The sequence below is a fragment of the Amborella trichopoda genome, chromosome 5 (genome assembly GCF_054954075.1).
Source record: "Amborella trichopoda isolate Santa Cruz 75 chromosome 5, AtrichopodaSantaCruz75HAP2 v2.0, whole genome shotgun sequence".
Lineage (NCBI taxonomy): Eukaryota > Viridiplantae > Streptophyta > Magnoliopsida > Amborellales > Amborellaceae > Amborella > Amborella trichopoda.
The window spans coordinates 21,246,287-21,265,053 of NC_142340.1; the positions used below are offsets into that span (position 1 = coordinate 21,246,287).

Genomic DNA, 18,767 nt, shown 5'->3' on the forward strand with positions numbered 1-18,767 from the left:
ATGTGTGTATAGACAATTTAGAATAGAGCAATCGTCGACTATTCAACTTTTTTATGAGAGTAAATTATGGATTTTTGGAAAGACTGAACCTTCGAAAAAGTTTGAGCTAACTTTTTTATTTTAATTATTGGCTAAGAATATAAAATATTTTTGGAGTGATTTTGCACATCTTATTAGGTAAGTTTCATTTATCGCTTTTTAATTTCAGAAAAAAAATTATGACTCCCAAATTGTAGATTTTTTATTTTGTAATTTCGAATTTTGAAAATCAAAAAATTCAAAAAAAAATAGATTTTAAAAATCCGAAAATTTCAATCATAGTTAGTCCATGCAAAAATAAATTTCAGATCTTAAAAGTTCAAAAAAGGCAATTTGGTCATTTTTAAAATATTGACAAAATGTTATAGTAACCAATATAAAATGGGTGGAGTAGTAATAACATAAACTTTTAGGTTAAATCGTAAGAATGCCTAAAATAATGGATATATGTGTAATTTTCCGATTTATTTATTGACTACTATTATCTTGAATTTGACAAAAATGGATTTTATTCGCAAAAATATTTTGTTTAAAATTTTACTATTAGATCATTGATATTAATTCTTAAATATAATTTTTCCCATACATCTAGGACAAAGTTGTTGCCATCTAATGAAATAACTTATGGTAACTAAGACAACAAGTGGAACCCATGGAACAACACATAAGTGCAATCGTGGGCTCCTAGGTGTTCTTTCTTCACCATCCTTTTTATTGGACATTGATGGCCCCAATAGACAATGATTTTCCATAGTCCATTTGAATTATTGTATACCCCATAGAGTTGTAAGTAGTAGTAGCAGCAGCATCAGTATTACTAATAATCATATCAGCATTATACTAATAATATTTACAAATTTTTCAATAAACCAATAATAATGATAATAACAATAAATAAGTTCGAGATATATATGTATGTCATGGATTTATAATTTTCATGGAAAAAAGTTTGTATGTTTTTATTCTATCGTCAATTTTTTCAATTTAATAAAATATAATTTTTGTGTATCTTTGTGTTTTGTTTTTAATGTCATGAGAGCTAGGATTTTTTGCCTATGTCAGTCATGAGTTCCACTCATTGCTTCCTATAACTGGGATTCCTTGGTGTAGAATTATTGTGTGATATTTTGTTAAGAATATGTCACTATTTTTTGTTGGATATATGTGGCTATTAAAAGCCTTACAAGTGTTTGTAATTAAACTTTTTGATATAATGAAATATGAACTCAGTGGGAGTGTGGTCTTGTGTAGACCATATTAAGCTAACAATGTTTACTGATACCAGACTGAGCTTGACGAGCAAGGCAGGTTGGTTGGAGAAATTCATGTTACCTAAGTATAGAAATTAAATCAACAAGGGCTATAATGGGTCATCGCTTGATGACGTGGGAATATGCCCGAGAGAGTGAGCCGCGAGACTGTGTGGGCCCTTGTGTATGATGGATGCCTTCAAAGACAAGGGTCAAAGCCTCATCCGCATACTATCACACAAGATGTACATATGATAGTCGTTTTCGAGAAAACGAATAGCCTTTCAAGGTGAAGCTTGTGCATGTACGAGAGATTATCCCTATGCACCATAGAGTTGTGGATTGCATCAGGTCTAAGTAACCTTGGTTCGTCTTAAGGGGAGAACTTGAAATCCATAGACTAAGATTACGACCCTTTGCCTATTGGCTAGGCTTTGGTGACCCACTAATAAGCCCTTGCATGGACTGTACGTCGTGGGCAACAGTGGGTGTTTGAGAAACCAAGTGGGGATCGTAATTCACAATAGAAGGTGAAGTGCCTCAGTATTTATTTATTTATTTCTAGATTATATGGATCATTTTCTCATCAAAATTACTTAATTGTGTTTGTTTTAATGTTATATTATTTGTAGAATTGCCATTTGAATTTTTCTGGATCCTGGGTATTTTATTTATAAAATTTAGATTTAAAAAAACATAGATATTGATTTTACATTAATTTAAATATTCGAATAAATTCTAAAAATATTTATTTGATTTTAAAATTATATGGGACCTATTTGTGCACATGGGGCCACCATGGCAAGTTCGTGGAGCCCATGAGATGCCATCATGGGTGGCACGCCCCACCTCTTGGATCTTTCCATCTTATTGTGATCAAGTGATTTAGCTTGAAGCCCAAGATATTAAGTGTTTTGGAAAGATTGGATTTTGATGAAGTTTTGAAACATAATAAAAAATAAGTGAAGAGTCTTTTGTGTATGAGTATGGAAAACACAATATTATAATTGATATTTTATTTATTTATTTTAATTGATGGGAAAATGGTTTAAGAAATGGGGGATAAAGATTTTAACCACTTTCATATGATCTTGATGGCTTATCTATAGAATGGATGACTCATATCTCTTACCTCATGTCACCCAAGATCAATTGTGCATGTTTAATCTTACAAGAAGATGTAAGCCAAGGGAAACGCTAAAACCCCTTGAAGCATTATAAAAAAGGATGGACCCTACTCATATATCTCTTACACCTAAAATCTCTCTCTTCTCTCTCCCATATAAAATAGAGGAGCACGTCCCTAATAGAGTAATTGTATCTCTCTAGTTTTTTCTTTTTTTTTAAAAAAAAGAGGGGGGCACATCCCATCTCTTGAGATTTTCTCCCTCCCTTGACCAAAGTAGAGGCACCCTCCACATAAGAAAGACTCTCTCTCATCTCCTCTCTCTCATGGCGTAAAGGGTCAAGGTTTAGTAAAAAGATGTTATTTCTCTCAACTAGGTTATCAAGGGGTTAAGCTTTAGTTTGAGATCCAAGTTTTGAAAGGAGTTCTCATTGGAGGGTTTGGCCTAACTGTTTTTCCAAGATTGAGATTGAAGGTTGACCATTGATCCCGCGCTATCGAAATGTGGTGACTCGATGTGGAGTGTAAGAAACCTGGTTGAGATAATCTCTGACACTCACTTTATTTATTGTTTCTTACCACATTTACTTCTTATGTTTTTTATTATTCCCAAACATATTTTGTGCATTTTTTTTATTATTAAAAGAAAAGTTTATAGTGGCATAAAGTTTTGAAATCCAAGATTTATTTCTTTTATTTTTTTTTAAAGTTGATTTATTGTAAAATGACTACTTGTGAGTGATCTAAGCTGTGGAAAAAATAAATAAAAAAGAAAAAAAACAAATATATTCTCTGGCTAGATCACATAAATTCCTTTCATTTTTTGCCTATGTCAGTATGAGAATAGTGCTAGGTTTGATTCCCTTATGTAGGATTATAATGTGTTGTTTTTTTTGTTGGCATATAACTAGGACATTTGTGAAAATGAAAGATGGCTACATCCTAGTGGCATCAAGTTTTAAAATCCAAGATTTATTTCTTTTAATTTTTTTGAAGTTGATTTATTGTAAAAGGACTACTTGTGAGTGATCTTAGCTGTGAAAAAAAGAAGAAAAAATAATAATATATACTCCGGCTAGATCACATAAATTCCTTTCATTTTTTGCCTATGTCAGTATGAGAATAGTGCAAGGTTTGATTCCTTTCTGTAGGATTATAATGTGTTGTTTTTTTGTTTGCATATAACTAGGACATTTGTGAAAATGAAAGATGGCTACATCCTAACAAGTCAATCAAATGGAATAGAAATGAAAATATATATGATTTGTGATCCTCCTTTAGGATAGGTTTATTTAAACATATTGATTCACAAATTTGTTGATTCACTTCTATTTGAATAGAACAATTTATTATATATGTGTTAATTTTTAGGGCAAATTACACAAACCCCCCAATATATACTATATATTCAACTTACCCCCATCCAACTTTATTCTCTCACCTTTTCCCATTAACAATTTATATTCGCAAAAAAAACCCCAACTCAAAAAGAACTAAAAGAAAGTCTAAAATACCTTTTTTCACATGCCTTCTCTCTCTCTCTCTCTCTGTCTCTCTCTCTCTCTCTTTGGCAACGAAGACAACGCACTCCAGCGATACGAAAACTCGCTCCGGCAGTAGACCTTCTGGAGCCAAGGCACTTCGGCATTTGATTACGTCAATCCGGTAGTACAAAAACACGCTCCGGTGATACAGACATTCGCTCCAGCAGTACACCTTCTGGAGCCACAGCGCTCCAGCAGTGTGGTAGTTCGCTCTGGTAATAGACGAATTTGCACGGGCATTACGTGATCTCGCGCCGGCAGTATACCTTTTGGAGACATTTATGAATGCGCTCTGACAGTAGGGTCGCTAGAGCCACAACGCTCCGGCAGTGCATTAGGGCGATTTAGTAAGGGTTTTAACGCTTCAACGGTAGATGAAGGCGATCCGACGGTACACCTTCTGAAGCCACAGTACTCCGACAGTACCTATTCCGATCTGGCAATCATTACAAAGCGCTTCGACAATGTTATTCTACGCTTCGAAAATATGTAACTTGAGACCGCCAGTTGAATTGTTTTGTATGGGAAGGGCATTTTCATCCAAAAAATAACAACTTTTTACCTTGGGGGTGTTTTGCGAGGAAAAGTTGTTGTGGGGAAAAAAGTGAGAGAAAAGGTTGGCTGGGGGGTAAGTTGCATAAATAGTACATTTTGGGGGATTTTTTGTAATTTTCCCTAATTTTTATCATCTTGTTCTAAAAATGGGCTCACCTAATTTGTTAGTTTTAATTGAATTTGAGCATCTTTCTTCCTAAATTGTGTGCATTATTTAAGGCTACAAATTCTAAAATTTATACATGTTTTTTTTTTTTTACTCGATACTAAGCCAACAAGTTGTTTTTGTACTAGATACTAAGTCAACAAGTTGTTTTGTGACCCAAACAAGTACATTTGAGTTAGGCAAGGTATTATTCCCCGATTGAAAACTACTGAATAAATATATAATAAACTTTTCATGACTATAAAAATAAAAAAATAAAATGGACAAAGTAAATGAGATCCATACATCAACTAATTTACTAATAAAGTGTTTACTATTTAAAAATCATTTTGTTTGTTGCAAGCCGAAGTGTTTACCTTCTTTTAGCTTAGGTGAACTTGAGGCTTAAGTATCAAAATTCATTATTTAGGGTTCCAAAATTAGAACATAACTTTTAAGTGAACATATATATATTATGGGTTTGAAGCCCAAAGCATGGATGCCATTTGACTCAAGTGGCATTAGTGGGTGGTCAAAACATGAAATTGACGTTAGTGGGTCAAAACATCAAAATGTCATTTCCATGATATTTCCCCAGAAAAAAAAAAGAAAACAAAAATACTTTTGATAGTCATGTTGAAAATTTAGTACGATTTTCTGACCATTTGCATACTCAATTGCTATCATCATGTCCAAATTGAAGGATGACCTTGCATGCAACATGGGGTCAGAGTTGATCAAAACAAGAAAAACAAAATAATTTGTAATTATTGGCAAAAAGTCATAAGTAATGGAATAAACCGGTTCAAACAGCATTTGGTAGTGGTTGGGGGGAGGTCACTCCGTGAAACAATGTACCTACCAATGTCAGGAAACAAATGGCGGTTCTCCTCAAGGGTTATAGGGGTAAGAAGATAGTCAAAGAAAAGATGGATGAGGAGATCGACAGCGTACATATGCCATTAGGTGGGGTGGATCCAGACGAGCAATTCAACCACGACACGGAGAAGAAGTGCAACTGCGGGAGAGCGAGATGTGTACTCATAGTGGTTACAGAATGGGCATGTTTGAAACCCTCAATTCAAGCATGTATGGACTGCCTGACCCAAGCATGTATGGAGGGCCCAGTTCGAACAAGTATAGTGAGTATGCCTCAAGCGTGTATGGAGGGCCCAGTAGAGGGGCACTTGTGTTTGCCCAACCATAGCAAATGAGTCGTCTGGGGCAACCTCATCACACCCCTTAGATGTATAAGACATTAATCATGGCTTATCTAGCAAGAGAGGAGCATGTATTTGATTGGTGAGGCCAATGGCTAAAGGTCGCATTGATCAATTCACATTGAGGCATAAATCGCAACAAATGACAATCAAAGGCATGATAAAACGGGCAAGGCATTTAATGACAAGACACATGAGAAAATGGTAGTATGATTCGGCGATTCCCTTCAATGAAGCCAATAGCCCATATTACACCTCTATGGTAGTTAAAATTTAGAAAGCAGTGCCCAGGGTGAAGACTCTTAAAATATATGAGCTTAACGGGGCAATCTTGGATGCAAAGGTACTCAGAAATTGATTGTAGATCTTAAGGAGAATTGCCCAAGAATGGCCATTACAATTATAGGTGACGGTTGGTGGGACAAAAGTCAGTCAGAAAGACTATCTAAGCTTTTAAATTTATTGTCCACGTGGTACGACCTTCTTGTCCAATAGAGATGTTAGCAGCATGATGAAGGAAGCGAAGTTTATTGCACAACTATTGAACCAAATAGTCAAGGAGATGGGAGATGTGGTACAGGTTGTTACAGATAATTCCAAGGCTTGTATTTCAGCAGGGTCAAAGTCGACAAAAAGAGGAAACATTTGGTATGGTTCCCGTATGTTGCTTATTGTATTGATCTCATATAGAAGGAATTGACGAGCTTAAGAATATGAAGGAGACACTTGCATTTGAATGGTTTATCACAAGATTTATCTATAACCACTCTAGGATCCTTTATTTGATTGGACAGTATGTTGACAAGGAGTTAATCCGGCTTGTTATCAATCACATCGCGATGTATTACCTGAAAATGACCTCTATTGTACATTCGCAAACCGCATTGGAGAGAATATTCATCAGTGAATAGTGGACAAATGACAAATTTACAAAGCCCTGTGGGATGAAATGTTGAGGCCATAATCTCCGATACGAGATTCTGATCCAGGTGTACCCACATCGATTTCAAAAGTGCTCATTTAATCATACTATTAGGAATAATGGATGATGATAATAAATCCACCATAGGGATCCTCTATGGAGGGATAGAGAGGGCAAAGGTCTAATTGGGAGAAATGTAGTTTTGTTGATAGATATCATATATAGAAGGTGAAAAAATCAATTGGACCATTCCACTTTGCAGGAAAAATGTCAATTCATGTGCTTAAAAAGTTTACATTAAAATATTTCATCGATGTTAATTGAAATGATTTCTCCATCTTTATATTGTATAGGTTTCTATTTCAACCATTGTTGTTTCTATGCGGCGCCTATTATTTCTGATAATGTCATTGAGGAGGTGAAATATATTATCGAGAGGTTGGAGAGGAACTATAGGTCCCAATTAGTGACATTGAGTAACGTTTAACAATTGTTGTAGCCTATATAAAATTTCATTGACCTGAACACCTGACGAATAATTAAAGCATTAAAGCATAATGTCTTTCGCATATGTCTAGGTATAAGAATACGAAGGCTCATTTGCAAAAAGATTTGTCATGGCTTCTCGAAGTATGATGGATCCAGGTAATCTAGTTTGTAATTACGTGTTCTTTTATACCATTTTTCTTATAAAATATTTCACCCCTTTATTACAACACACTTTACATTTCATTACGGTTGAATGGTGGGAGTGTCATAGTGGAAACACACTTCACTTAAAAATGATAGCAATCAAGGTGTTCTCCCAACATGTTTAGCTACTGGATGTGAGCAGAACTGAAGTACCTTCCAATGAATACACACCCCTAAAAAAAATTGGCTAACTTCCTATAAACTTCATAAGCTCTTGTTTTTTATTATTACAATTCAAAGCTCTGATGACATCTGGATATGAAGATTTAGGATTACAAACTGATCGACTTGGATGCGATATTTATCACATATATAGTTGATCAATGGTTAGTGAAGGAAGAGCCTTGAGTGCTGGGCAAGAGAACCTTGAGGCAATCGATCAGGAGTGTGAAGAATAAGATGTTGATAAGTGGGGGTGAGAGAAGAAGGTTCCCCATCAACATTTCAATAATTTTTTGGAGATGTAGGTGTGCGGCACCTGTTGAAGGAGAGAGGGAAAGGGTATGAGAAAAAATAAGAGAGATTATGATTATGAGGCAAACCCTATCCAAATCCGGATATACCTAAACCCGAGATCCAACAGCAAGAGGGTGTGGATGCACAAGAGTGTGGGGGTTGAGCAAGAGAGTAGGGGCTATCATGAGGGTTAGACAAGCCTTGGGGACTTCGGGCAATGAGAGCAGCAGTTCTCAAGCAATAAGGGATATATGTAAAGTCAGGTCGACATCGAGGATTATGAAGCATACATGAATTGACAAAATAAATTGTTGAGAGAATTCATATCCTTGATTATTATAGGTCATTCTTTTAGTGATATGAATGAATGGTTAACATACGTCCAGATAGGAAAATGTTTCAGTATTCATGTATTTTTATATAAAGTACATAATACATCACTCCTAAAGTTTTTTAGAAACTTTTAAAATACTATTTTTAGATGATTTTAGTGATTTTTTGAATTTTTTTAGACGAAAACTTATTGATCTACTTGATTCTCCAATCCAAGTCGCCAATCAATCGACCCGACACGATTTTTGGGATGGTTGATCTGGGGTGGTTCTCCGTGTTTCCAAACCTTGGAAAATATAGGCGTACGTTTAGTTCACGTGTAAATATTGCCCAAAAAATACTTATATATGTAAATTGTGTTTCACAGGTTTGGTTCATTCCAAATGCATATGTAAATATTTTGCCATAGTAAAATATTTTACCAAGGGCCAACATATTCTATATATAAAACATGAGCATGTTCGTGACTAGGTGTTAATCAAGAGATTCATCTTAGATTGGGAGTTTGGCTCATATGGATAATAAAGAGAAGTAAGTTAAATTCGGATGGGAAGAATTAGCATGAGGAAGGGACGTGTATCCAAGTGTCCATTAATCAATAGCATACACCATAACTTCACTACATAAGTCCATTCATTATTGCATATAAATCGAACTAATCCTAACAAAATAACGTAGAAGCTGATCTTATGTGCCCAAGGATGTATGATCTCTCACCACGAACTTTTACCAAGAACTCAAAATTTAACTTTGTTCTTTTTAAAATATATTTTTAAAAGTAGATCATCATATTTAGCATACATAGAATACTATTAGTAAATATTTTCCTTGAAGGATCAAGTATACAATGTGTCCTTATGGGTGCATTTAAAAAATTATACTTTTACATATTTCATTTTCCACCTGTTGGAAAAGTGGTGTACAAGCAATACCAAATACTTTTATTATAAATGAAAATGCTCCTATTATCTTTAATAATAGGTAATGTGCAAGTATATAGTATTTTTTAAAATTTTTCATTCTATTGTTGTTATCAAATTGATTCAGTATTAATTTTTACATAATAATTAAAATTGTGAATATAACTTACGATAACTAATTTTTAAGACATGTTGTGATATCTATTATACTTTTGAAATTCAAAATTTTACTTAAAAGCTAAAATAAATTAAAATTTATAATTTGGTATTAAAAATTATACTTTTAATTAATAAAACATTTAACAAATTTAAAATGAAACGACATAGTTGATTTTAAAAAATTATGCACTCATTTTATAAATTTTACATTCATGTTGTTTTCCACTCTTTGATTCCAATAATTAATTATTACACACTTGCATGGTTCAAATTCATAGCATATAACATAGGTTCATTATTCAAATTCATGCATACAACATAAGTTCTAACAACATAAAGAAACTGATCTTGCGTGCCCAAGGGTGGATGATCTCTCACCCCACAAACTTTTACTAACAAACTCAAAATTTACATTTTTCCTTTTTAAAATACATTTTAAAAGTAGATCCCCATATCTAACATATATAAAATGCCAGTAATAAATGTTTTACTTGATAGATCAAGTATACAATGTACTCTTATAGGTGCACTTTAGACAATATACTTTTACATCTTCCATCTTCCATGTCTTGGGGAGTGGTGTATATCATTATTCTAAACTAGCCAATACTTTAGGGGGCACGTGGATTTTAAGACATGGATTCCTAATATCTTGGATTTTGCCAAAATCCATTGTTTGGATTGCTTAATGACTAGGATATTTAAAATTAAGAAAATCAAAATCATGGAAATAAGACATATTTTTCCATAATTTCATTTCCACACCAAAACCTGTTTTTAAGCATTTCCTAGGCCCATGGATTTCACTCATTGGCTCCCTCAACCTAAAACATAGGGAGCATTTGGTAGGCATGAAATTTAGATAGAGAAAGTACCTAAATTTTTTAAGAAGAGAAACTATCTTAAAATTTTTAGAGAGAGAAACTATATCAAATTTTAACTTTTAGAGAGAGAAAGTATGTTAAAATTTTAGAGATAAAAAGTATGTTAAAGTTTTCCTGGGAGAAAGAAAGTTAAAATTTTAGACAGAAAGTAACAAAATTTGTTAACAAGATGAACTATCTCAAAATTTTAAAGAGAGAAACTATCTCAAATTTAAAATTTTAGAGAGAGAGTATATTAAAGTTTTAGAGAGAAAAAGTACCAATTTTTTTAGAGAGACTAACTATCTCAAAATTTTAGAGAGAAAAACTATTTCAAAATTTAACTTTTAGAGAGAGAAAGTATCATAAAATTTTAGAGAGTAAAAGTACCAATTTTTTTTAGAGAGATAAACATTTTCAAAAATTTTAGAGAGAAATAATATCTCAAATTTTAAGTTTTAGATATAAACTATCATATTTTAGAGAGAGAAAGTACATGCAAAGTTTTAGAGAGAAATGATCTCAAATTTTTAGAGAGAGAAACTATTTCAAAACTTTTAGAGAGAGAAACAATCTCATATTTTAATTTTTAAAGAGAGAAAGTATATCAAATCTTAAGTTTTAGAGGGAGGAAGTATTCTCAAAATTGTAGAGAGAGAAAATATTTTTAAAATTTTAGAGTGAAATTATTATAAATTCTAGAAAGAGAATGCCAAAAAAAATAGAGGGAAATATCTCGTTTTTTAGAGAGAGAAACTATCTGAAATTTTGAGTTTTAGAGAAACAATCTCAAATTTGGAATTTTAGAGAGAGAAAATATATTAAAATTTTAAAAATAAAAATTATAACAATTTTTAGAAAGAGAAACTACCTAAAAATTTTTAGAGATAGAAACTATCTCAAAAATTTTGTTTCTATCTCTAAAATTTTTGGAGAGAGAAACTATCGCAAAATTTATATTTTAGAGAGAGAAAGTATTTTAAATTTTGAAGAGATAAACTATATCAAATTTTAGATAGAGAAAGTACATGAAAGTTTTAGAGAGAGAAACTATCTCAAAAAAATTTAGAGAGAAACTATCTCAAAAAAATTTAGAGAGAAACTATCTCAAATTTTAAGTTTTAGAGAGAGAAAATATCTAAAATTTTAAACTTTAGAGAGAGAAAGTATATGCAATTTTAGAGAGACACTACATCAAATTTTAAAGAGAAAAACTATTTCAAAATTTTAGAAAGATAAACTATCTCAAATTTTCTATAGATACACTATCCCAAATTTTGAGTTTTAGAGAGAGAGTATATACAAATTTTAGAGAGAGAAATTGTATCAAGTTTTGTTACCAAACAATGGACGTGGAAGTGATTGCAAGGAATCCATGAATTTTGTATAGTTTATCCAAGCAAGTGCTTTGATAAATCCACGATAAAATTCCTTGATATTAAAAATCCATAGATTTCCTTGGATTTCAAATATATAAGATTCCTAATTTCCTCGTATCCAAACGGGCCCTTATTGTAAAAGACAATACTCTCATTGTATTTAATAATATACAAATGTATAATATTTTCTTTAATTTGGCATTCTATTGTTGTCATCAAATTTATTTATTATTAACTTTTATAGAATAATTAAAATTGTGTGAATATAACATGCAATTACAAATTTTACGCAATAAAATTAAGACATGTCGATACATCTATTACACTTTTAAAATTCAAATTTTACTTAAAATTCATAATTTGGTATTAAAAATTATACTCTCATTTTGATAAAATATTTCACATATTTAAAATAAAACAACATATTTGGTTTAAAAAATTATACACTCATGTTACAAATTTTACATTCATGCTGTTTCCCACTATTTTATTCAAAAGCTATTAGCTTTATATAAAAATTTATTATTAATTTATTACTATATTATTTTAAATATTTATTTTCAAAATAATAAATTTCTTACAAAAATAATATCAAATAATAAAAAATTAAAATTATTTAATAAATGAATTTAAAATTCTCCTTATAAATTAAACTTTATAATTATAACTATAAATTATAATTTTTAATTATAAATGTAAAATAAAATTTATAATTTCAAGATAAATAAACATTGTAATTGAGAAATATCATAATTAATAAAATTATATTTGAATCATAAAATATAAAATCATAAATAAAAACAATCTTTTAATACAAAAGGTGTACATGAGATTACTCACATTTTCATTTATTTACTAGAACACATTGGTGATCAAATTGTTATGTAAGTGTTTTAATTTTAATTACTTAGTTTATGACTTTATAAGTACAATATCAATATTAAAAAAATATATGAAGGAATAAATACTATTAAGAAAAAGCAAATTTCTTGAATTGCAAGATTTAAATCATAATTTTTTATGCGAGTTCTAAATAAATTCTACATTCGCGATCTTTTTCTAAAATAAATTCGAAACTATTCTATTGGGTAGCATGACATAGTGCCACAATGGAATGCATAATTCACTATATATAATATATATATATATATATATATATATATATATATATATATATATATATATATATATATATGTGTGTGTGTGTGTGTGTGTGTGTGTGTGTGTGTGTGTATGCGCGCGTGTCATTTATAAGTCGTAAATTATAATTTATACATATATGTAATCTATGCATATACAAGTACATATTTATAACTTATAACTAATAACTTGCAACTATTTCAATTACTTTTACAAGTTATAAAAGTTATAATAAATTATAAATTTTATTTAGATCAAACTCTTAAAAATTGAGTAATAAATCTAGTGGACTTAAAAAATATAACATTAAGTACATATAAACCTACAATATAGTCTAGCAACACCACAATGAAAAACTTATATTTTTTTCTTCTATGCAATTAAATCATTAAAGCCCATTAGTTTGTAATGCACATGCCCGTTTCAAATATATTATGAAACAATATATTCATTTTAAATAAATTCTACATTCATGTTCACTTCTTTGAAATAAATTTGACACAAGTTAAACATATAGCATAACATAGTGCCAACATAAAAATAACACATTGCACTACTACAAGATTAATTAAAACAAACCTATAACATAATCTAGCAAGATCTTAATAAAGAACTTCAAGTTTATATATTTAAGCAATCTAATAAACATGTCCCTTTAAACTCTATAATGAAACAATATGTCTACTTTAACTAAAGTTTACATTCTTGTTGATTTCTTTAAAATGAATCTTATAAGTCGAGTAGGTAGCACAACATAATGGCACCACAAAAATGATGCTTTGCAATGTTTGAAGCAAAGTTAAGATTAATACTTCTTTAAAACAATAATACAAATTGTGTGAGTAACACAATATAGTGTCACAATAGAAAGCGACATATTCTAGTAATTCACTTAACATTAATATTAATTAAAATTACCCAAAAAATATTTATACTAATTGAATGTCAAAGTAAATGAGTAGCATAAAATCATCACGCAATTTGAGCTTACAACACAACAAATCAACACCATAAACATAATGCTATAAAAATGTAGAATTAAGGTACATTTAAAAATTCCACACTACTTTAGAGCTGGAAAACCCTTTTGATTGATCATCTCCACGTTGAGGTGCATGAGTATGAATTTTTTTTTTTTTTTTTTTAAGTCTCAAAAACATCTTACAACATATTATTTGGACCGCTTATTTTTAATATTTTTATAACGATAAATTTTTGATGGATTTTTTGAGTTTAAAATTTTATAATTAGACCCTAAATTTTATTTCAATTCACATAAACCCTCGTCTCTCTCTTCCCCTTGACGTCATCCCGAACTTGGCAACCAGTGCTTCCCATTTCTCTCTCTCTCTAATTTCATGGATTTAAAGGTACGGAATCGAAGCCCATAGCCAAGGGCTCAGCAGATGGAGCAACCCATCACTCATTTGGCGAACGCGCCATGCTCTGAGATCTCACCAGAAGAATGCCTCGACCCTGTACACAACCTGTAGCTGAAGCTGCAAACCAGGGTAACGCCTTCTTTGTTCACGACCTTTTTGCGAGGCTCAAAATTGGCGGCTGAGAGGGGGAGAGAGATTGTCTTAGAATCAGTTCTTCACAAGATGAGGACTCCTGTAACTTATCACAATGTCAGTAGAATGACAGATTACAGAAAAGATGCACACCCCTCAGTTTACTGAAAGCAATTCAAATCCCCTGAAGAATTTTTAGCGGTGGAGAAATCTCAAGATTGTAGTTATTGGTGCTTGCCTGGAGTTCCTGATACATGGAATGAGTTGCTCTATGTTTCCCTTTTAATGGAAGGTTGAGCTTTTGGGATTCTCTACCGAAGAAAGGGAGAAACCACGGTTGGACCTAAGCCGATCCTTGATAAACAGGGGAACTTTGAGAGAGAGATGGGTGCTTGAAATGGGATTGGATTGGACTTTTTGTTATCATCAATGTGCAAACAACAATTGGTGCGAAAGCTCTCTGCAACTTTCCCTCTCTTCAGAGTATACCACCATTTTTTCAACTTCAGCCCACCATCAAAGCTCTTCCTAGTATACAGTTCACCTTCATACCCATCTACTCAAACGATCATTTCAGTTCACTTTCAGTGGCTGGATTCAAGGTCATTGTGTTCTTCTCGGAACAAAAGAAACCATCTCCCCCAAAACCCAGTTTCTTCCTCTTCTTATCAGAGAAGAAGTACCCATATTCCAAAAAGCCCAAATTCTTCTTCACCGCAGAATAAACAAACCCATATCACAAACAACCCAATTTTTTACAGAGTTCATGGAAGAACCCATCTCCCTGAAAACCGAAATTCTTACAGTGGCCATGAAAGAAGAAGCACTGAACATTACTATACACAACTCATGGAGTTGGTCAAATGTGTGGAGGTTGGAGTCATGGAAGAGAAACTGAATCATATGAACCTTAAACTATCAAACAAAGTGGTTACTGATATTCTACGCTCCACACCAAACCGTGGAGCGCTGATGTTTTTCAATTGGGCAAAAACTCGCCCAGGTTTTAACCCGAATTCCACAAATTACAATCTGGCTATTAGTATTTCAGGCTTGCTAGAAAACTTTGAACTCATGCTTTTGCTCATGGAGGGGCTATCTTCCAAAGGGCATTGCCTGACTGTAACTGCCTTTTCTTTTCTCTCTCGTAGCCCTTCAATTCAAAATTCAGTTAAGGAGATTCTTAGTATAATTCGAAGAGTTGGGGGACCTTGCCTAAAGTCTGGTGTATACTATCTGATCTCTTCGCTCTGTGATTTGAATTGCTTCGAACTGGCTATTCTTGTCATGGAAGAAATGGGGAAAAAGACCTCTTATTACAATGTGTTGATTGCTGCGAAATGCAGAAATGGAGAATTTGAAGAAGCAAAAGTTGCTCTAGATGAAATGAAGGGACTTCACTATGGCATAAATACCGGTTCCTTTAATTACTTGCTGGGCAGTCTCTGTAAGAAGGGAAGGGTTGCTGAAGCTTGCCAGTTGCTTGAGGCTATGGAGGATTTGGGTTGTTATCCCGATGAAATAACTTTTGAAGTCATGGCTTATCATGCTTGTCGAATGGGTAAAATGGATTCGGCTCTTGAGTTTCTTAATAAAATGATTTTAGAGGGACTCAAGCCTCGGTTTACTACTTATGCGGCTTTCATCAAAGGTTACTTCTTTGTTGGGGAGGTCCAAAATGCTCACAAATTTGTGCTTGAAATGAGTGAGAAGGATAATTGCTCAGCCAACATGAATTATAGTTTGCTTAGTAGTCTTCTTCGAAAATCAGGAAAGATAGTTGAAGCACATGCTATTCTAGTGGAAATGATTGACAAGGGGCTTAAACCCAACTTCCCAGTTTTCATAAAAGTGGTGAAGGATCTCTCTCATGCTGGATTCAGAGAAATGGGATTGGATTTGAAATGCCGGTTCTCAAAATTTACAGGTGTTTCAGGTGTTGATGATGTGTAGCATTGAGTTAAAAGAGTTTGCGACACACAGAAAATCTTGTTCTCATGTTTCAATATTGTTGGGGTCCTTATTGGACTTCGAATGTGAAGCTCTGTTGACTCTGATAGCTGAAGTGGGAAACATGACTATTAATTCATCAGTCTTCAGTCATGAGGCGGCAATCAATTTTCTTTTGGTTTTTAATTATTCATGGGTGGCAAATTAAGATTGGGAAGACACAAACTTTGCCAATGAACATTTTTCTCGAGTCTTGGAACAGAGACTGTTGAACTTTTGAGTAGTACTACAGTTGCATGATAGCATTGGATTGTGGCTTTATAATGATGTTCACTTTTCAAAGGTTTGAAGCATGGTGGAAGTTGGAAGTTGGGTTCGGTACCTGGTACAGATGACTGTTAACTCCTAAATTGAGAATCTTTTATAGCTTATTTGCCTGTTATACTATCAGAAAGCCAACTTTGGGATGACATCTGAGAGGAGGTATGTGCATTTGAGGATGGTTCAATTCCTTTTTAGCACGGTTTCCCAGCATTATGTTTATCACTTACAAATAGAGTGTCAAATTTCTATTTAGGTTAATTGATGTTGTAACAATTGTTGGTAGGACTAGGACATAGCTGGAATACAAATATTGTCTTATCCTTTTATCTGTTGTTAACAAAAGCGGGTTCAGTTGTGAATAATCTCTCAAACTTTGCCCTTTGTTGCTTACAAGTTGTATTCATTGGCTACACACATAAATAAAAAACTTAAGATTGCATTGGCATTTTTTTTTCTGTCCTCTTTTTTATGTGAGGAATGTGTTTGTGTATATCCTATGCGAATTAAACCTAACTTACTTCTTTGAGGTTACAGAAGTAGCCCTGTTACTTTTTGTATCAATCATCAAATATAGTTGAAGCATTCTGTAAAAGTGATATCCATCATGGATTTCTTTTTTAAAATGCGGCCGCGTTGCAGCATATGTGGGCATTTAATGCGGGATGCACTGGCAACCGCATCGCTTGATCCCGCATGTGCGTCGCATCCCACCACATATGCAGCTGCTTAGCGCATAGCCCGCATAGGGCACATATATGCAGCCAACGAGTGATCTGAAAAATGGGCCCCTCGAAAAGGGCTATTTTCATCGTTTTAAGCCCCGAGAAAGGGGGGAAAGTGTTTGGGGGAGTATTAAACCCCTCAAACTACCAAAAATAACCACATCTGTGGCCTTTACTGTATCAAATCGATAAAAAAAAGTGGTGATTTTTTTTTTATTTTTTATTTTTAATTCTTAGATTTTCTTTTAGTTGATCTTTGGTTGTTGATTTGAGGAATTTTTAGTAGAGGTTTAGTGAAGTTTTGGCAACAAATCGAGGGTTTCAAGGGCTGAGAAGAAATCGATATTTTATTCAAGTAATCGGTAAGGTTTTTTTTTCCTACTACGCTAATACTTTTTCTTTGGGGCAATGACTTCTTCACAATCTTCTAGTAACAAGGATCCAATATGGAAATATGCTAAACTAAAAACTCCGATAGACCGAAATTGTGTTATTTGTATGCTTTGTGGAAATACTTACATGGGGGGTATTTTTTGGCAAAAAGAACACTTAGCCGGTATTTCTAGGAATGTAAGAGCATGCTTACAAGCTACCGAAGATATCAAAAAGGAGATTAGATAATAGATGGATAGCTTGAAAACAAAATGAAAAAAAGAAATGAAATTCAATTATTTGATGATGAAGAAGATGATGAGGATATGTCAGAAGTTGGAATGAGACAAAGGGGTACTCCAATGTCAAGTGAGAGAGTTATAAATATTGGTGTTAGTGTTGGAAAAAAACACCTCTCTAAGCGGCCAATGGGCACTTTTTGCACCCTTGACCTCGAAATTGCAGTTCAGGAGAGGAGGAAAAAAAAAACAATCCACAATTGAAAATCGATACAAAAAAGAGGAGAAGAAGAAGGTGGTGAGTACATTGCAAAGTGGTTTTACATGGCGAGCAGCCCTTTTAATACTATAACTCTCGACAGTTAGGCATGTATGGTCCACGCAATTCGGCAATTTGGCCCATGACTTAATCCTCCTACTATACATGACAATAGAGAGCCCTTATTGAAGGATGTTGTATCCGATGTTAACAAAATTTTGATTTCTCAAAGAGAAGGGTGGGAGAAGTATGAGGCAACTATTATGTGTGATGGATGGTCCGATGGGAAGTGAATGACCTTTATTAATTTCTTGGTTAAGTGTCCAAGATGTACTTTTTTTTGTTAAGTCTGTTGATGCATCAGACAAGTCACATGATGCTACATACTTATGTGACTTGATCGATGGGATTGTAAAATTTGTTGGAGAGAAACATGTGGTACAAATTGTCGCTGACAATGGTGCCAATTTCGCTGCAATTGGGCATCTTTTGACTTTGAAGAGGACGCATATGTTTTGGACTCCTTGCACAGCTTATTGTGCTAATCACGCTTAAGAAAATTTGTTCAGCCTTTCTCACATTGTTGTGACTGGAAAATGTAAAAGCAATATACACATGCTTACGTGGAGGCTTATGACGTGCA

General features: G+C 33.1%; 1 protein-coding gene across 6 annotated transcripts in view; it reads left to right on the forward strand.

Annotated features, from left to right (window-relative positions):
• Positions 1-14,023: 14,023 nt before the first annotated feature.
• The window catches only part of LOC105421482 (uncharacterized), a 44,677-nt gene continuing 39,933 nt past the window's right edge, over positions 14,024-18,767 (forward strand). For 3 of the 6 annotated variants that reach the window (XM_088866352.1, XM_020673883.2, XM_088866353.1), the window contains exon 1: positions 14,024-16,691. In XM_088866352.1, the coding sequence (XP_088722478.1) occupies positions 14,688-16,211 (1,524 nt within the window). In that variant the 5' untranslated portion in view covers positions 14,024-14,687 and the 3' untranslated portion in view covers positions 16,212-16,691. The remainder of the gene's footprint in view (positions 16,692-18,767) is intronic. The other 3 variants (XM_006854858.4, XM_088866356.1, XM_088866355.1) reach the window with 2 other exon arrangements.